General features: G+C 39.0%; 1 protein-coding gene across 3 annotated transcripts in view; it reads right to left on the bottom strand.

Annotated features, from left to right (window-relative positions):
* Positions 1–9047: 9047 nt before the first annotated feature.
* IARS1 (isoleucyl-tRNA synthetase 1) overlaps positions 9048–21666 on the bottom strand; it is a 109042-nt gene continuing 96423 nt past the window's right edge. For all 3 annotated transcript variants that reach the window (XM_054837960.1, XM_054837959.1, XM_054837961.1), the window contains 5 exons: positions 21407–21518; positions 20311–20436; positions 15127–15270; positions 13958–14110; positions 9048–9668 (listed from right to left, as the gene is read on the bottom strand). In XM_054837960.1, the coding sequence (XP_054693935.1) occupies positions 9586–9668; positions 13958–14110; positions 15127–15270; positions 20311–20436; positions 21407–21518 (618 nt within the window). In that variant the 3' untranslated portion in view covers positions 9048–9585. The remainder of the gene's footprint in view (positions 9669–13957; positions 14111–15126; positions 15271–20310; positions 20437–21406; positions 21519–21666) is intronic.

Here is a 21666-nt window from a genome sequence, read left to right as displayed (position 1 = left end):
GACTTACAGGCTTCAAGTTAATGTATTCACTTCTAAAAAGACAAACCTACAAAATAATCAGCATATTTCTTCACCTTAAAAGAAATCACGGGTTTGGATTTTTTTTCCCCTCAATGACTTCACTGTTCATGTCATATATGCATGATGTAATTAATGAGTAAAGTCACAGTTTCATTTAGCAACTCACGCACATCACAAAAGTAATCTGCAAGTAGGCATTAACTCAGGACAGACCAAGAGCCAAGTCTTCAAAGAGACCCTTAACCTTTAAAAATATATACACACATTACTGAACTGTCAGCTGCAAAATGCCTTTTTGGAAAACAGCAAAGTAACATGACTACCATTCTTAAGAAGTTCAAAGTGTGTCAGTGATGGGGTGGGCAGGGGGAAAGATGTTAAGATTGGATCCCCAGCAACAGTCACCATGTTCGTGCCTTTCAGGTTCAGCACAGAGACAAGTCCTGCTTAAGAAACATAGCTTTGAGTCTAATCATCCCTCAAGTCCACACAGAAGGAGTTGAAATAGAAGGGCAGGACTGAAAAAACACTGTGCAGCCAGTTGCCAAAACACACTCACAGTCAAAGAACAATGTTGCCATGTGCACCATACCATCACAGAGAAATAAGGGAAAGGGAAGCAATGCTTTGGGATCCTTAGTGTTCTGCTGTGCAACTTCAGGTTAGTACATCTCCAGAGAAATCTACCCTAATTATAGGCCTGCACATCCACAAAGAGACCAGCTGAAAACAGTATTTTACACAAGAACAGAGGTCAGTGCTACAGATTTGACAATTCTGTCAAACTCTGTTTTGATAAGATTGCTGTCATTCTTCATGATACGCCTTTTGTGTTTGTATTTTGTATTTGATGACACCATCAGAAAAATGTCGTTTGGACACAGATCACTAACTCTACATTTGTAATACCTTTTTGTAGATTTTCCCATCTTTTAATGATGAATGTTACTGGTTCTTTCTTATTTTCCTTGGGGAAAGGAAGACATCTATTTGGATTATGTATAGGCTGAAATAGCCAGTGGGGTTTTTTGGCTAATGTACAGAAGTGATAAAAATGAAAGCAGAGATTCACAGGGCAGTGGCTGCACTCAGCCATGGAGGGGTAGAGATTCAAAGCCTTCTGCAAAATTGAGAATCAGAACTCTGTATTATCAAATGCAGAAAGTCGAGCACTGGACATCGATTAGAAAAGAATACTGATCCTGCGCTGCTGACCATCAATACACTTGAAACATCACCAATATAGATGTTCTGATACCACACCATCATCAGTGATTACATCCTCACATAATTACTGTGTAAGAGACATTACATGGCTCCTTTTTGACATTTTTCTTCAGAGATACTCAATTTTTCTTTAATTTAATTTTAGAATGGGGAAAATAGAAAGTCCTGTGGCTATTCACCAGTTAATCTGCTTTGGTAGTTCTGAACTGTAAGTTTATGCCACTGAGAGGAGCGCAAAGCAACTGAGAAAGACATTTGGAAAAAAGGCCATAAAAAAGAAAGGATAAGTGAACCCAAGACACTTTTCTGAGCTAATTCGTTTGGAGAATTAAGACCAGGAGTAAGCTCCTCCCAAGTCCGCAAGACTAACAGTATCATCCAATGATCTGCAGTATAAGCTAAATGTTCCAGTTTGACTTTGCCCTCTCCATTGCTCTTTGGGGCAAGTACCCATCACATACATAGATAAATATAACCTGTGTTTTGTTTGTTTTTAAATCCCCTTTCTGTGCCTTTAATAGTCACTTTCATTCCTTTGAAAGAGCTGATCTAAGTTGGATACTAGTTGTTTAACATCAGGTGAGTGACAGATTCTTGAAGGTACCCAAATATTGCCAGCAAAATCTGCTATTGCATCTGGCCTGTGCCTATACTAGCTGATAAACCACATCCAGAATAGCTTACAAGGTGTAGTCAAATGCAGGTCAGACTCACCTAAGCAGCTTTTGTGCTGGCATGCTTCTTTCAGATAACATTAGAGTATAGTTAAATATAAAATCAGAGTTCAGTAAAAGCATTCAAGGTGCCATAGAGGTGTTCAGACATCAGAATGACGGACACATTATTATAGGCATCTGAATAGAAAACATACCTTAGAACTAGTAAACAGATTATTTTTTATTCTTTCTATGGTGATTTTCATAGATTAGCTAGTGACAGGCTAAAATTTGTCAAGAACTTTTGGGAAACTCATCTTTTCCTTAGGTGACAATAAATTTTAAAACTGAGTCAGAAAAGGTTTTGAGATGTTTTCCAGTCTACCCCCAGCTCCAGGAAGAACGATCTATATGCCTGCTATTCCCTGGGGACCCTCTCATAGCCTCTTCTTAAACCCATCCTTGATGAGAAAGAATCCTATCACCTTCCTAGGCCACCCATTCCAGGGGCAGATTATTCTTCTCATTAGAAGACTTTTCCTCATGTGTGGCCTAATTTCCCATCCAATTTAACTGCAAGCCTCTTGAAAACTAGGTCATTATTATTCTCTTTGCAATTACTATTTATTTATTGGAAGACTGTCCTGGTTTTGGCTGGGATAGAGTTAATTTTCTTCCTAGTAGCTGGTGTAGTGCTGTGGTTTGGATTTAGATGAGAATAACGTTGATAACACACTGATGGATTTAGTTGTTGCCAAGCAGTCAAGGACTTTTCAGCTTCTCATGCTGGCCTGCGCCCAAGAAGCTGGGAAGGGACACAGCCAGGACAGCTGACCCCAAATGGCCAAAGGGATAGTCCATCCCATATGGCATCATGCTCTGTATGTAACTGAGGGTTAGCCAGGAGGCGGGGCAGCTCAGGTTCTTGCTGAGCATCAAACTTTGGGTGGTGAGAAGTTGTGCTGTTCATCACTTGTTTAGTATATTCATTATCTTCCTTTTCTGTCCTATTAAACTGTCTTTACCTTAATCCACAAGTTGGTTCCCCCCCGCCCATTTCTGATTCTCCCCCATCCCACTGCGGGGGGTGGCAGTAAGTGAACAGCCATGTGGTTGTTTTAGCTGCTAAACCACAACAAAGACTTATCACATCTCAGCCTCAGTGCTCTCTGCTGTAGACTAAACATGCCAACTCTTCCAATCTTTCCCCACAGGTCATGTTTTCCAGACTTTATTCCTGCTTCTCCTCACTGGCTTCCCTCCAAATGGTCATAGTATGGTTCCTGAAACTGGACACAGTGCTCCAGCAGGAGCCTTATCAGTACTCAATGGAAAGATTACTTCATCATCTTACAGATAGTCTTGTTTATACAGCCCAGTGCTTGCTTTTGTGGTACTTATGGTCTTTGGCAAGAGTATGAAATTATTAGTTCTTGTTTAATTACTAATCCATTGTGACTCCCTTTACTGTAAAGCTCTTGGTTTCTAAGAGCATAACCCTATTTTTTGGCTTGTTCCATTGACACAGGAAGCTTTTTTTTTTCGTTTTACAAACGTTCACTTACCTTCAGGAATATTCAGGATCCTTCACCCTTGCTTAGACTGTATCATGTCCATAAGCAAGATTTGCAGTTTCAGATCTCCTAAATTTGCCATGCTGTTTCTATCTTCCCTCCTCCCACTTGCAATGCCTGGCATATGATACCCATAAGCAATCTAAGTCCCAAAGATCCCATGATTTTGGGGTTTGCCAGCACTATTAATCACACAACACATGCTCTACCTCTAAATTTTTATAGTCTTCACTTTTGCAAAATTGCTGACTTGAAAAGTAAAGAAAATTTGTCCTTCAGGTATACTACAAATGATGTTCCATGGAAGTACCTATGCACAGCTGTCCAGCTGTCATACTTGATCAAACAGAGCAAATATTAAGTGCCAGGCTGCACTTGGCTTTTTTGGGAGATTTCACTGTTTTGAACACTAAAGAGAACTGGAACAAGTTAGGATAATGTATACAGAACTCCCTTATCTCTGACTCAAGAAAGTCTTAATAAAAAAAATTTAAAATATATTTAGGGGCAATTTTATTCTAATTGCATCTACAAGGAATTTTAGAAGTCTTCTGAGAAGCTTTGTGACCCCTAATTAGAACTTTGTACAGACAGAGACTGGAAATTAACTGAAATACCCAGACATACTGAAATAGGAACCTTTTTCCCCCCCAATTACATAAAAGCTATAATTATATTGTTACATAAACACTTCATCTGGGGAAAACATTAGATAATTGAAGACACACCCTCCCCCCAGCCCCAGGTAACCACCACTCACAGCACAGCAAGAGAAAAGTTAACTCCGCAATAGCATTCATCCTGTAAAACTGCTTCCATGCGGGGATGATACTGTGCTGCTCGCTCTTTCGTTCCATCTTTGAAAGAAAGATGCTTAAGGAAACCATTTGAGACTATTTTCAACTTCACCTTTGTTATGCAGTTGCATACATTATTTTTTCAATCTGTTTAATCAGTGTCGAGTCTATCCCTTAAGGTATCAGATAAAGAGCAAAAAAACGACATACTTAGTAATTGCTTTGTGCTTAACCAGTAATGACAGGAATACCTAGACTCGGCCTTTGCTGACAGAAAAACAGATTGAGTTGCAAAAGGGCCGTAGAGCTAACCAGCTGCTATTCAACTTACAAAGGATGAGGAGAAACTAATTTATTTTTTCTCTCTTTAAAACCATTCTTCTCTCTGAAAGGAAGTTACTTGCAGAAGGATACCAAGAGTCACTCCTTTTTTACTGCATGAAAGCCAAACAGAAATGCGTTTGTTGTACCTTCAACTGAAAAAGGAAGTAAAATTGCTATGGTATATAGCGAGCCTGACCCACCACTACAGTATTTATTCTGAGGAAGGATGGAAGCAGGACTGGCAGGGAACAGACAGTCCCATTGCTACTCTGCCCGCACAGCTTTGCTGGTCTGTCTCGGCTCAGCCTGATAAGGACATCACCCAGCCACCAGTCTCGGTCAATGCCGGGCCCTTTTGCTAAATATGCTGGTTAGGATCAGCTAGAGAATCCCTACCTGGTAGAAAGGGGACAGATAGTGTATCAGGCTTTCAGCCCAAGCCCCTGCAGATTGGAGGGGGGGGGGGTTGGGACAAGGAGGGGAAATGGGGGTGGGGAACAGCCATGGGTGGGGAGGGAGTAAAGGATGTCTCCTTTTTTCTTTTATAAACCATAGCACCATGATTTCTGGATGCAGCTATAACAGATCTATTTTGTGTCAGAGCCAACAGCTCCCCGACAGTGAAAAGCTGGTTCAGCAGAGCCCAACTCTTGCAGATCACTGGATGCTGCACACATCTCAAGTGAGTTCAAAACAGAGTGCAGTATTGCTGTCAGTCTGCAGGCTACATCAGCATTCAAGGATACAAACTCCTACAGAGTACAGTAAATGGTGTAACGCAGTTCTGCGAGTGCCTAGGTAGTGCTTTTCTCCGTGCGGAGAGAGGCAATGTGGTCTGGGACCTAATTTGCGTAACAAGCTATTGCAGAGGGAAGCTAATTGAAGTGTATAAATCCTGAAGAGTATCGCATCAAGCCAAGATACTATTATTAGCCCAACCTAGATGAGGTTATAGAAATGCATTAAAAAAACCTCAATAAAAAAATTAGTAGGAAACATTCCCCACTTCAAGATCCCATGAGACAAATTCTCTCAAGCAATTAGATATTATCCAGAATAATAAAAAAAGAATACTAAAAATGGATGTGGAGAAGGAAGGTAGAAAGTGCAAGTTCACCCAAATGGGTCACAACTTGTTCCTAACATTCACTGTCAGTATGTTTTAGAGAGAGGAAATCATAGCCAACAGAGCAGCAGCGGAAAGTAAAATTAAACTATAATTCTGCACAAAATTATTTTTTTAATTACTTGCTACTTATGTAAAAGATTGATGTAAAGTTAACTGGCCCAGAAGCATTTTCAGCAGCGTTATCTGATAAACTCTGGTGTCGTTCTTCCATTACCTATCCTAAGCATATTGACTTTTCCCCTCTGCCAGCTTTTACCAATCCTGCCAGAGACAGAAATAGCATTTATTTATGGGCATTTCCATCCTTGCGATACGATCAGACTGGAGAGTGCAAAGGCATACGTCGGTTTCTGTTCCAGCCATCACAACCTACAAGGAATATGTGGATGTGGACAGAAAGCCACAGCTGAGAAACTAAAAGCAACAAGGTAAAAAGAAAGAGCACAAGCCCCCCCCCCCAAAAAAAAACAGAGAAAGGAAAAGGCAGAAGCAAAAAGGAAGAATGAAAAACATGTGCAGTGAGAAGAAAGGAGACTGAGGTGCAGCAAGGCAAGGGAAGCACACCAGTGAGCACCACACGCTATTTCTGACCCTGGAAATTAAGCCTGTAACCCTGGCAAGAAACAGGTGGTGTAACTTCACCCATACAACACCCACTTTACTTTAAAGACTCAAGATCTTGGGGGAAGGGGGGAGAGAGCACAATCAAGCTAGATTGAGAGACAACAGCTTTAAGGTAGTTTACAGCGCATGCCCTACAGAGTACATCTACTTTCAAGGTTTTCTTTCTCTCATTTCTATGTTCCAGCCTCATTTGGAAAAGAAAAACAGACCTTACTGAAGGATTTCTTGGGTAAACTACTGTGAAGGCAGACTTCAGGCTATCTGAACACGCTCCTTGAGAACGAAGAGAGGTTTGCATCTCTTTGAAAGATAATCCTTTGTGCCACTTGGAGCAAGTCTTTTGCCATTCCCTGTTTGCATACTGAGAGCAAGTGAAGCACTTTCTTACACTGTTCAACATGTGCTACCATTTACTTCCAGCTCGAGTGATATGAACACATACCTGTATTTTACTAAAACAAAAGAAATGCAGCTAGATAACATGGAGAGAAATCTAGGAGACATCCACATCTATTGAAACATGAAGCATCCCTCCGCTAAGGCAGTATCTGAATACCAGTGTTACAGGGGCACTCTGTACCTACACTGTGGAGACTCTGTAAAAGCAGTTCAACATTCCACTCTCTTTTTGGCAGTGTTTTGTCTCATTTTTTTGTACTAAGACTAGAAACCCACTGGAGAACATTATTCCAGCCTCCCGTCTGCACATGAAGTTGTGGTGGAAAAAAACCCACTATGCTTCGTGTCTATTGGTAGTCTATCATCCTGATATAATGGCTTGCATCTCTGGTGTTTAGCTTGCTCTTCAGAGGACGGTAGAAACTCTATTATTCCTTAAGCACTCTGAGAAGCAGGTAGTGGATAGTTATGCTATCACAGCAACCTTCATGCAGCCTCATGCACAAACTAACTAGACTAATCTCAGGTCTACAAAAATAAAGTGCGATCTTTGCTAACTTTGTCTTAAAGCCTATTGCCTTTGCATAGGTCTTGAAGAACTAAAGGACACACATGGAATTCTCAGCAGTATTTTTCTTTCACCCCTTTCCTGTGAGTAAATAATTTAAATCCTTTACCTCTGACAGTTTTCTCAGCATGCCTTCACCTATTTTAACAGTGCATCACAGGCAGTGCTATTGCACAGAACATCTTCACAGAGAAAGTTCATGTATAAAGTCAAGGGAAAGGCCAGTTTTCAGCACAAAGCAGTCATTTACTTACAGAAAATCCAGGATTCAACTATACTTCATATGAAGTATGAGATTATTGGACTAAGGTCACAAGACACATTTCTTCTCCTAAGGGCAGATTATTTTTGACATTAAGCAGCTATAAGTATATTTGAGAAAGAAAAAAGGTTCTGTTAAAGATTATCTGTTTCTGTTTGTAACCCATGCAGAGCAAATTAATAAATCTTGGCTGGGCTTTTAATTCACTGGAAAGCATATATATATATATATATATCTCTCTCTCTCTCTATCTAATCCAGGCCTTACACAGAACTTAGCCAGACAACATCCTTAGAAATAAAAAATTACACATAACAAAATGCTAAATCCCAAATAACTCTTTAAAAATGCAAGTACTGTTGCCCCCTTAGATTGTCTCATTAAGAATGAGGTTAGATTGCAATCATTCGCCATCGTCATTTATTCTCCATAAATAATAAAGCAGAGTTATTCACCTTAGGAACAGCAACCTTACCTTCGCAGAAGACATAATCTGGACATTTTTAATGTGACAAAAAAATCAATATCAATTTGATTTCCATGTCTCTACGTCAATAAAAAGATAAGCAGCCTGACTTACAGGGAAAGGTAGAGGGCAAGGTCCAATATTCATTAAACTGAACGGGCCAGTGATTCAGTTAGGTTCAGGCAGCGACATTTTTAATACTGATAGTTTTATGTAAGCTGAATGCCAGAGACTTGATTTACTTCAAATGAGTACTTAAAATTTTGGTATGGTCCACTAGAGCACAGTAGTTACACAGAACATTTATTTGTAGTTATTCCCACTAACACAGTGTTATCACAAAAAGTGCTTTGGTTTATAGTCTTACTGTAAAGATGAAAAACAGAGAGCAATGGAAAAACACGGTAAGCAAGACTTTGTTATTCTTTCAAAGCGTTACTCTCTGTTAATACTGTTGTTCGCAGTGTACGTCATCTCCTTCTTAGGAAGCTAATAAAGGCAGAGCAGCAAAGGCAGCTGCATGCACGTATACCTTCTCAAGTGCAGTACCCTGTACTATAGCAAGTTTCAACACTGATTAACAACACTACTGAAGTGCAGTGAAACTTCACTGTGCTTAAGCTTCTAGTTTAGTTTATGTTAACTAGTCAAAAAAAGTCCTCAAACTGAAAAAAAAAGGTTGCCTGTTATTTCACTTGCCTACAAATACACAAGTTAACACTAAACATTTGGCAAGTTATATTGACTATTATAAAACCCAAAACCCCAGCACTAATTTCAATCTAAACTGCTTTTAAAACTGAAACCAAAGTGACCAAGTCTCCCCAAAACCCCTACCAAAATCTCTCAGTACCACAATCCAAACAGTCACTGGCATTCAGTCCAGACATTTTCAGATTTCAGGTTTCCCTAGGTTTTCCTGATCGACATGGTGTGCTGAGCATCATCTGCTTTAGAAAATGTAAGAAAACAAAGTACTTTGAACTCAGGGAAACAAGAGTTTGGGGATGAAGCAAATTTATTGTTCCACGTATTGAAATTAGGGAGTATTTTAAATCAACAGCCACACACTTCATGAAAATCCAGCTAATTTGAGTGAACAAATCCAGGTAACCCCTAAATAAATTGCAAAGCTATTGTAGCATGGTATTTCTATATCATAGAGCCTCACAGGTAACCCATGTTTAGAAAATCAAAGATGCCCTCTGCATAAAGGACAGGCAGAGAACAGCATCACTGAGGTACTAGTCCCATTTCTTTCAGGCAAATTACTGCATAGATATCTAAGGTTAAGGAGTTCTGACATTTTTCTGAACAGCTTTTACAGTATCATAAGATAACATAAGGAAAATACATTGTATTTGAACCCAAAGAGCAGCATATTAAACATGCACTGGTAGAAAACATCCTGTGTGCGATTTGAGATGTTAAAAGTACCATACACAACTTGGATGTTAATCTAAAAGCATACTAATTTAATTTGACTTCATTTCTTGTGGAAAAAAGTCTACATGGTCTTATTCAGGAAAATGGAATTCTCAACATTCAGCTGTGGTGGGTATAACATGGACATACACAGTCTTCATGTTCAAGTTCTTCATGGAGACATCCTTTGTGATCTCTGAACCAAGAAAACAAGAGAAACAGGACACAGTTAGTGCTCTAGGTAAAACTACAAACACTTTATTTTATTCTTTGTTTTTTTTCCTTTATTCAGGCAGTTCTGCTGGTTCAATCAGAACAGGACTGGGACAGAAACTGCTCAGCTCAACATTCCCTCCTGGTAAAGCCCAGCATGTTAAAGGAAGGTCACCACACGTCAGGATTGCCACGGCAAGACTCGAAGATACTGTTCTAGGTTACAAGGTAGAATTTTTGGAAAGCCTATGTCAGCTCCCAGCTCCACATTCACACAGAGTAACACCTACTTCAGAAAACTGTTTTACAATGCAGTGATACAAAGTCAATATTATAGGAATACAACACATTGCACTGAAAAAAAAAAAAAAAAAAAAAAGAGTCCCTTGTAAATGTTACATGAGAGCAGCCATACTAGACAGATCAGAGATCCAGCTCCTCCGGTATCCCATCTCTGAGAGAAGACAAATATGTGTGAAGGAGTATGAGAACAAGAATGTGCATACATTAACTTGAGTTCTATTCGTAAAGCAAGGGTTGTAGTAGTATCTGCTGAAAAACTAATGTTGCAGTCTTGTCAAATATGCAACAGGCTGATTCAGAGTTTGTGATTATTTATGAAACACACACACAGAGTAATCGCACTTTGTGGCTACAGAAAGAGTCAGCTGCAAAGCTGGCAGGAATGGAAATCTCTTTCACTATTCTTGCCACCTTACAGAGCATTTTCCCTAAGAAGGTAGACACTCACTAGCTCAATGCTTCCCAGCACCCATCAGCTGTAGCAAACTACCCCAGTAACACAGCACATTGCTTTTGCTCCACAGCTGTACCTCCCAGTATTCCACACAACCTGAATAGCAGACACACCAGAGGTGTCTCTAAGAAACTTCAAAGTGGTAAGAAACTTCAAGGTGGCAACCGCAAATACATCCACTGAAACCAAAGCAGAAGCCTATCAGGGGTTACAGTGTTACTCTGCATGCTAGAATCCCTACACACAAGCAAATAAAAGATAACTTTACAATTTGGCACTAGCATTCACACAAATGACAGATTACTAACATTCGGAACAGCCAGGTGTTTGTTCAGTAGAAACCATTTAGTAGCGTACTGCACTGTATCACAGGACTGACGCCCAATATTCACGCTGCTCTAACTTGGGCTCACCTCCAGCTGAGGCACTGCCTGTGTGCTGGGGCAGGCGAGTCTGCAAAGCGCGTCCATGGAGATAACGTACAAGCAGTTTAGTTTTCAGTAACATGATGTCCAAGTGAAAACTGATTCTAGAAATGGCAGCAAGAAGTTTTGTTTTCACATTACAGTGCCGCCCACGCCTTCTAACATTAAGGCCCTCATCTTTCTTCCAAAAACATTTCATTTTTAGGCTGAGCAGATACAGTCTGCATCAAAGTTTAAAAGCCACCTAGTAATTAAATAATTAAGAAGCCCTTATGGATCACGGTGGTACTGTTTTTAAGGAGTTCTCTTCCAGTGTAGTGCTCTGCTCTAAGCAGCTGAATATCCCTTTACGGAACTGCAAGAGCAAAGGTATAATCCAGTTCAGCTTCAGGGCTTTATTCCCTCATTAACCTTCCTTCCCTCCCCATGAAAACATTACATCAGCATGTAAAAAAGTTGTCTTGGTCTGCAGGAGCAGCAAAACAAACTACAAACTGGGTCTCAAAGTCTTTTTTTAATTATTTATTTTTAAAATCCTGAAAAATTAGGAACTACATGAAGCTACTATTTCCAGCAGTGTTTAAGACAATAATTACTATTAGAAATTGGAAACTTGATTTATCAACAAAATGTAAGGACATCTTCCTTTCTGTGCCAATTCCTCCCAAGGAAGGCTTTGAAGTTATCACATTAAAAAGGATTGCTTTCATTCCGACTGGGTCTCTGAACCAGCTACCTGGAACTCATGTTTCAATCTCATGAATAAGCAGCGCTCACTACTTTGACATGTATTTATAGAATATTTTTCCAATATTACAAAGGGAGTTGAAACCCACATTTATTTCAGAAAACCTGGCAAGCTTTTGTGCAATAGACAGCAGATGTCCAACTGCCTGTGCCTTACAACATTTATAAAAATAATGTTTTCAAAACTGATAACTAATTTTCCACCAAGGGATTTTTTTTTTTTCTAAGAGGCATCAGCCTTCCAATTCATGGGTTATTTTCATGAAATGGTTCAAATGGCTGACAGCAAGTATTTTTTTATTTTTAGAATACACCATAAAAAACTACTCAAAAGACTGAAATTTTTTTGTTTTGAAGGTAGGACCTTGAAATACATTGATAAAAGTTGCAACAATACACATAACCATTAACTAAACCAATGTTTTCCAGAGGCATCAAAATATTACTTTTATATACAGCACTTATTTATCATATAAAGAGATCTGAGATGAAGTACAACCATTTCAGTGTTTACACCATAAAAAATGTTGTTAGAAGAGCTGCATGGTGAGAATTAAATCTGAGATAGCAGCAGCATAGCTGTATGGCATAAGCATGTCTCAGCTACACAAATAAACCTCCAGGACCAAGTTCTCTACATTCTGAGTCTCAAAAAAAACCAAATCAGTTGTTTTAGCCTTTGAAGAGTCATCAAATGTGATCTTTGACATTATCATAAATTGTCACTTTATATACTTTAAATAAAGTTTAAGTAGTTCTGAAGAATTCATACTACAGATACGTTATAGGTAAAGGCATTTTAAAAATCCTAACTTAAACTGAGACTTAAAGGCTATAAATTTCCCTGTTTTGTCAGTTACTCCCTTTTCAAAGCTCAAAAGTTTTCTACAATAGTCATTTTAGTGCCTTAACTAAATCATAGCCTGCTGTGAACCCTTTTGCCTTCTAACAATGACAGAAACCAAGAAAGAAATATGTATAACATCAATTGCTCCTGAATGGCTAAATTCCTAGTTTTCACACATAAATACATTTTTTGCTTATGCAAATGAAGTGCGGTTGATATATTTGGTCCTTACACCTTGTGCTGTTTCTAAACACTACAGTCTCCAGTTCTCTATGTTTGTTTTCAGCACATTATTTTTAACATTAGCTCAAACTATCACTAGAAAATCTCATCAACATTTGAGATCTAGTTTACTTACAAAAATGGCTTTTGAATAAACAGAGTTCAGGTGACATGAAATAATAATAAAGCCAACAACCAGAAGTCCATGGCAGAAGAACCCACGCCTAAGTCCATGGCAGAAGAACCCACGCCTTACTGGCTCTGATTCCAACCTCTCCTACATGAACCCCTTCACCCAGGTGGACAGCCAAATGACCTCAGTTTTAGCCAGCTACACTAGTGCTACATGAGGGAAGTTTATCTCCTTCTAGGATTAGGTAACTAGTTCTAACAAGACGTCTAACCCTAACATGTGGTACATTAACCTTAATTGTCAGGTGTCCTTCCCAAAGCTCTTGTAAATCATGCCGTTATGATAAACTGGAGACAGAATCCTTTACATCATGTCATTTGAAGAGCTGAATTTTCCCAAATACACAGAAGTATCTGGGGTTTCTACCATGTAGTTTCCAATTCATTCTTCCTGTCAAATCAAGTCCCAAATGGTTCTCAGGTCCGACTTTTTAGCACTACAGATGGCTGCATCTTTAGTCTTGTCTTTCTCATGAATCAGAAATTTTTGTTTCTAAGCCTCACCATCTGTCTGTGGCTTTGAAAGAATCTTTAACGTTTCAGATACACAACTGATGAAGCTTCCTACTTCCCAGGTATTCTGAATGAACTGCAGCTGCCATACCCTACTGAGTCTGACCTACTCCCACAACTCTAAAATAGATCCAATACTCTTTTCCCTTAACTCCCAGTCTCCAAAAGGAAGAAGAAAAAAATCTGCAAAACCATGAATGTCACAGGAACAATTTGAACAGGTTCTTAAAATATTCAGACTTTAGAGTTACTCACTTCTAGGAGGAGATTCACACTCTCTTAGTCACAGCAGCACGTAACTACCACTTACATTGCTGACTGACCTTTCTGTTTCAAAGGGGAGAACCTTTTACAGAACTTGTCTTGGCCATTTCATGAAGGCAATGCATTCAAGCTTTGAATTTATAAATGTATGTCTGTGCTTATATTGCATATTGAATTACCGGGCAAAATTAGAAACTGATGTGTGAATAGTGTGCATTTAGTAATTAAACTAGATCTCAGGTTACATTAGCTACTCCTCAACAAAAACTTGCAAGTAGCCTTGGACAAGCAAAGTTTGTGCTTACCCTGAGTTTGTGCTTCATCTAGGAACAGCTGTAGCCTCCTGCTTCTCAGCCCAAAAACTTTTGCCGTCTCATGTAGAAGACCTTGGTACGTTAAGCCATTCTGACCAACAGGGTTTTCCATTAGAAGAGTTCCCACTGTTCCTTTCTGACATTCTGAACAAGACAAACAGTTGGATCACTATTGGTGAGGAATGATACTACTTTATCTTGGTCAACTGAAATTTAGGATTTCTTCTTCTATTTAATCTCTATTTCTTAACAGTGCTGAGTCATTACCAATACCAGCCTACTTAGAGATATTCACTAAGTTCATGAATTATAGAATCAGAAGTGTAAGTGATTATCAATGGCTTGACAAACAAAAGAAAACTTTGCAGAATTGTTTAAATTGGTCAACTAGATACCCTGGAGGTTGAGAAACACAAAATATTTCAACAAGACACACAAACCACTACCAACTACAAAAGCTCACAAAGTACCTTCTGATGAGCAAATCCCCAGTTAAAACCCACATTTTTTGACCCATTTTTTGGCCAGGCTGGATGGGGCTTTGGGCAAGCTGGGCTAGTGGAGGGTGTCCCTGCCCATGGCAGGGGGGTTGGAACTGGATGGGCTTTAAGGTCCCTTCCAACCCAAACCAGTCTGGGATTCTATGAAGAGAGCTTTTTCAATGGGAGGTTTCAGAGCAGAAGTTACAAGATTAGCAGCTGTGGAAGGTGTACATACCTATGCTCCAGATCAGGTTAATACAATTCATTTGGCTTTTAAGTAGCACTAAGAAATGTTTCACAGTCTGTTTACAATGTCTCAGTAAAGAGCTGGTGGCTCCTTCACCTCTCTGTTTTTGGTTAGTTTTAGACTCAGCCTTTTAAAATAAGCTGCACAGGTGAGGTGATGGTCAGAAATAGGAAAACAATGCTGAAGGGCTCATGTTTAAATGCTGTCCCTTATCTCAAACTGGCTCTCCTTTTTCTTTTATGAAAAGAGGAGGAAAAACTAAGTATAAACATTGTGTTTACTAGAAAGCACATACTAGGAAAAAATAAACAAAATCCCCAGCTACCAATGAAAATATATGTGCTTATCTTCATCAATAAGCAATGGTGTCCAAAAACTTATATCACAAAAAGCTCAGCCTGTAAATGAGGAGAGATCAGTATCCTACCTACCTTGTGGTTTTGCATTCATTAACTGCAAGTTGATATACTGGCAGAGCAGAGCATCAGGAGAGCTCATCAGAGCAGGTGCTGACCCTGTTGTCACATGGAGAGTCTTTCCGCTGAGACTAAGCAAGTCAGTTTTGTTTATCAGTTCTGAAACAGAAAATGAGACCAGTCAGGCCATTACAGGGAAGCCGAGGTCCAGTTCTCACTCAATTAGCTGACAATGACGCTTTCTAGCTGCTGATTCCACTGTGGAAGCGTTTCCCTCTTCGCAATTCCTCGCTCAAAGAGCATTTCTCCATTTTGAAATATGGAATTTGTGCAGAAATATTTTGTTTTCTTAAAAACACAGAGTACTTCCTCTGCTGTGGAAATTAGCTCTTATATAACATTTCTTATGCCCGTAAATATAGAATATGATTACTTATGCAATAGAAGTAGTTAAAGAATTTAAAACAAGCAAGAAGTTATTCACTGAAGCCAACCATTTCTATCTCATTAAGACCTATGATCTCTGCCCCTACCCCGACTTCCCTAGCTGAGGCAGCACTGGCCATGTGTTACTACACAACATTGGGACATTTCCCTCATTAAACTCCAGATGACAATAAATGTAAAAATCAGTGGCTGGTTAGCTCATGAATAATGCCCTCGGCATTAACATTTGTGTTTGGCTCAGCAGATGACTCCAGCCATGCACGTTTAGGAAATGGAAGACCAGACCCAAAAGAGAAGCTATGTCTCAAAGGATTTTAGAAGGAACGCCAGCACCCTGAAAGCACTCAGATGATAAGCTAACGAGGTTTCTGTAAAGAAATGAAATACATAGGGCCACATTCTGCACTACCTACAGGAGCAGCTGCCTGTCAATCACAGAGGTAGAAAAAGCTGCTGATAGCTACAGCATTAAAGATACAGAGAAATAACATCACTCTGCTACAAAGCTTTTGCAGCTACAGAAGAACTCCAAAGACAAAATCCAGGAAGAGTTAATAAATTTAATTTCTTGTAAGAATTGTGCATTGCCTGCACATACAGCACATGCACATCTGTCATCTCTTTCCAACAGGTTTTCATTCCCTATCAGCCCTATTTGCATGTCACAGAGTCTAAGCTTTGCAAAGCTTATTTTCCATCGGTTCGTCGCGATGAATTTCAGAGGGGCAGAAGCGGCACTCCTTTTTCCAGGGATGTTTATAAACTTAAAAATATAAATAAATTTAACAAAGCCAACAAAACCAACCCCAGACCAAATGAAAAAAAAAAAAAAAAACCAAAACCAAAAACAACCCCCCCAAAGCCCCTCAAAAGGTGAAAAGCAATCACAGGGTACAAGCTCTCAAAATTTTACCAAATGTCACAGAACATCAGAGCACAATGCACCACAGAAGGTTTGTGAGACTGCCCTAAGGAAGGATTAAGACCTCAGCTGCATCTAAGATTCTAAATTGCTATCTTTTAGAAATCAACGTACATGTGTGTGTGTGCACACGCAAAACTTCATTTCTGCTTCTAAATTTCCCTTTTCAAGACTGAAGACTTTACGTTGGTGGCCATCTGCCAGCTACCCAAACACTTCTTGGGGACATCTGAGGTGCAGGCACATGCTCAAGCACAGGAGGGGGCTTTGCTTTTAGTTTTAGTTACAGGAAAGCAAGAAAATAATTAAATTAACAAGTGGAGAGGAATTAACAAGATTTCATCACACGGAAAGGGAGTCAGCAGCAGGTTTTTCCTAACATGACCCTAAAGCAGCATTGCTCGCCATGCGCATACAATGGGTCACGGGTAGGAGACAGCAGTAGTGAGCAGGGGCTTTACAGAGTGACAAATGCACGGCCCAAGTGACATAGCGTTTGCCAGGCTCTGTGCAGATCTGTGCAGGGCAAAGGGCACGAGCTACAGCAATGCTGATGTGCACATTTAACAAATCTAGCATTTTGCATTCCAGGACCATTGACATTTTCAGAAGGAAGAGCTCATGTGCAGTGCTGTCAGTGGAGTCGGTTCATATAACCCTCTAATAAGAGCAAGAAAAAAAACTAAAGTGGATAATTTTTTCATATATAACAATACACTTGAAAACAAGCAGGTATAAGTGCTCATCAATATTAAAACCACTTTTAAAGTCAGTGCTCCCTGCAGCTGAGATTTAAGTGGTAATACTCTTCTCAGGTACCTTACAGCCTCATGGCCTTTTAAAAATTAAAGATTAAAAAAACTTTTTGTACTTCTGTTCAGAAAACAGTGCTACGAATAGAATTTATTTTTTTTAATTAGTCATCTGAAAATCATAAAGATGAAATAATACATGAACTAAGAAGTTTGTAGGGGCCTTTTGCCTCACCTTACTTCCCCTCCCTTTTTTAAGCCCAAAATGGTTTACGGTTTTATTTATTCCCATAAACAATTTTAAAAAATCAGCTTTTTTCCCAATATGGGCTACTTCCACAAAAGCCAAGTATAACTCAAAAAGCATTCCCAATAAGAAGTTTAGAGAGTTTCCAGCTTTTCAGTAATCTAAGCAAAAAGAAAGTCAGAGACAGCTGTTTTTACCATCTGACTTGAGCCTAGCCTCTTTCCTTTAAATGATTAATTTATCTTTTAATGTAAAAAGAGACAAACTCTATTCTCCGTTTCTGAAGTTCAGTACAAATCCCAGAACCTTGCTCAGTGCTTGTGCAGTTACTCAAAATACATCAATACCCTGTTGGGGAGGAAATGTTTATCCTATTATTTCAGTGTTGCACTGGAAAACAGGGACATGACATATTTCAGCCTGCCTTAATACAAGAACCATCTTGATTTTGTGCCATTATGCAACCCTAAGTAAATCTTCATTACAATTAGAAAACAAGATAATAAATTACTGCAAGTAAAGTGGACAGCCCTAAAAACCACAGGAAGGAAAATAAGGAGCCAGAAATATGGTTTTACTGGGTCACAATTTTATTAACACACATGGGAACAATTCAGCAACAATTTGTCCAGAGTGCACGACCTTTCTCTGCAATTCCTCTCAGACAGTGGCTGATACCAAGCCCTGCCTCATGTAAAGGGACCCTGGAATCACCATCAGGCCTCACCTAACATTACCCTATAAAGCAAAGGGATCGTATCCAAACCAAACGTCAGGAATGTCGATGCTACTCTCTAACATCTTTAAGAGCTATTTTCTTTGTAGGTGCCTCCAACCCTGATGCCTCAGGGAGCCGTTATCTTCTGCTGATCAATACTTATTCAAGATCTCTGCCAAACTGCAACAAGAGCGAATTTGATAATCTTTCCAAGGGAATTTTCGTGTTGCTAATAAGAGGGCAGGGAAAATCCCACTCCACCCAGACCACTTACAAAGAGTGAAAGAATAAAATTGGCATGCCAAGATGGAAAGTCCCAAAAAGTACCTACACAGCAAAAGCAACATAGAAAGGAAAGAAATAAAGTCTTTGTGCCTACAGCAGAAAAGCAGCTGGGAAGGTTTAGATTTTCTTTATCATTTCCTTTAGGAATTCAGCATTAATAGATTTATACTGCATCCTTTCGTCCTGTTAGTGGCAAAACCCAAACCAAATAAGGAGTCAAACTGCTCACAGTCTTAATGAGATGAGTTTCCCAACTCTTCTTGGCCTTTCGCAGGTCATCTCTTGATATCTGTGACAGTAAGGAATTGTCCTAGTACATACCCGCCTCTGTAGGCACACACCACACTGCTATGAAGTGTATCACTACTATTTGGAAAAGGATTTCAAGGAAAACTATTTCCTCCTTTAAAATGTAACCGAAACTTAGGCAGATACTAAGGAATCCAAAGTTTCCTATAAATCACATATAACTGAAAGCAAAGAGTGATCATTTTGTACGATAGACCTATTCAGTTCAGTTGACCACACTTGAAAAGAGGTTTTATCACAGCAAGGTAATGGATTACATCAGATATAAACACGCCCAAAACATTCTTCTAGAAACACTTTCAGGAGAAGACAAGTTCAAAACCTAAAGATAGAGATGGTAACAGTGACATCACAGACACAAGTAAGACTGTTCTCCTACTGATGTTGTAGACGGGCATAAACTGGTGATGCTCAGCAGTCCTGTGGGCACCCCAAAACAGCCTTTCACAACACCCAATTAAAGTACCTCCCCCTTCAATGTTGCTTCAGTAACATTTCTATGAAAACACACTAGCAAAAGTTTCTGTAACCGTCCAATTGCCATTTTTGCAGTTATTTTATCATTTGTCACTCATTTTAGATTTAGTATGAATGGTGTGGAAACTTTGAACTTCAAGATGTGCTTGGAAATAACGCTAAGAACATACTAAGAGTTTACTATTGCTGTTGAAACATCTCTAAAGTCGTAGCACAGCATGGCCACTGTTAAGTACTCTACTTTCCGTATTTCCTCAGTGAAGTGTTTGGTTATTAGTGTAATCTTGTTCTCAGTGTGCTGATCTTTAAGTTGCAACTTTTTCTGATGCACTGAAATATTACACATAATGTAATAATAAAACAGCATCTTCATCTCAGGGGAGAGAATGCCAGTTTGCTGGCAGGGTCTCATACTCACTAATTGCAACATCTTTCATAATGGTTTTCTTCTCCGTTTCAGCTATATTATTTTTGTAATGACCCAAACTATGATATAGCCTGTAAGTCTATGGATAATCCATAGAAGATATTTTACATTCTCATGCCTTAACAGAGGCTGCAAAAATATTTGATAGGTTTTTCTAAGAAGAAGTACAGAGATCCTCAAATTTCTCTAGGGTGAAAAAGCAACACTTTTTCATCTACAGATAGCAGTTTGCATGCAATTTCAGTTCTCACCCTGCCCACTGAGGCATTAGGGGGGAAAAAAAAAAAAGCACATGAAAGCTGATGGCAGCTCGCCATCAATATATAGCATAGCCTGGACACGATGGAAATGCTTTCTGAAATAAATCAGATTTTGTCCTGATGAGAACTGTGATGGAAATAAGATAACAGAAGAGATGAGCATCATTGAACAGCAGCTTTTGGAAACATTTTGATGTGACTATAAACACAGTCTCATAACCTAACTACTATAAAATAGAATATTTCCTTACACATTTTCTTGTTAATTTTGTATATAAATAGAAAAAATTCTACAGTAAATAACTCCCAGCTACTGCTAGAAAGATTTCAATTTTCCTTGTCATACTCCATTTACCTGTTTTTCCATTAAAAACTGTCAGTTTTGAATTTTTAAGACCAAAAATCCAGGAGACAGCATCTACAAGTCCACTGAAGTTCAAGGTATTATCTCCTTTTGGATTTTCCAGCAGCAACACACCATCTAAAAACAACATTAAGAAGTTAAAATACAGTTTGGAAGCAACATCAAATTTCAATGATTTTCTAATGACTTTTTTCCAATTACTTCCAGGGAGTTTCTAAGCTAACTTAAAACTGGCAACACTACATCTTCCAGAAATACTGTTAAATCGAAAGGTAAAGAGGAAAGAAAACAGGGAAACAGACTTGAGTGTACTTCAGATTTAGAGTATGGAAGTTCTAAAAATGTCACTGCTTTGTTAATAAAACTGAATTATAATCCAGTATTATATTGATTAAAAACTGACAGACTGTGTGCCCCACGATGTTCACCAGCTTATATAGTTACGTTCATTACTATTCAGTAAGCAGCTCTGTAACCATGTGAGACAAGGCACACTTACTTTGACACAAACTGTAAACACATGTAGGAAAAAAAATTCCAAAGAGTGCATTTAGATTTCTCTCCTTTGAATACATAACGCAACCTTGTAATACTTTCAACAATATCACCGCACTCATCTTTTCATTATCCAAGACATAGCCATTACATTCTCTAGTTTTAAGTATTCTTTTCAGCTTTATAGTTAATACCTAGATTTTTCAAAACCAGTATCTCCTCCAGAGAAAGGCATCGCCTACATCTACAGCACTACATCAAGAATTAGAAGTGCTGAAGGTACACTCTCTGAGCATGTGTAAATATAGCATGTAAGCCTCCAAACAGATATTCACATACAAACCCTTCTGCAGAACATAAACAATTCCTGTGCACACCTGAGTATCTACTTCAAGTCCACATCAGAAGACATCATGGACAACATCTGGTTTTGCTTTTAAGAAACTTATTTTCAACAATTATTTAAAGCTACTATTGCAAGGGAGTTTGCATCATCTTTCAAACAAATTCAAGGCTCCAACATTCATCACACCTCTTTCCAAGCAATCGTTACCACCACCACTGACAAATCAAACCCAGTGTGTTCCCCTACCTTGCTCCGTCCCATTAACACAAACTTTGAGGTTGACGTAGGCACAGGCTGGACCAACACGCTGACACAAACCACCTCTGACGAGTGTAATTTCTAGCTCTGATCCCTTCAGCTGAAGAAAGAGGAATATTATTTGAATATTTTTTTATTGAACAAACATAACAAAATGTTTTTGTTAAATAAACAACATTAAGATCTTGTCTTATTATGCTAAACATGACTTAGAATAAAATAGCAACTTTTGCCACATCTTCCTTCAG

The sequence above is a fragment of the Grus americana genome, chromosome 11 (genome assembly GCF_028858705.1).
Source record: "Grus americana isolate bGruAme1 chromosome 11, bGruAme1.mat, whole genome shotgun sequence".
NCBI classification, from domain to species: domain Eukaryota; kingdom Metazoa; phylum Chordata; class Aves; order Gruiformes; family Gruidae; genus Grus; species Grus americana.
This window is presented reverse-complemented; position numbering and strand designations above follow the sequence as displayed.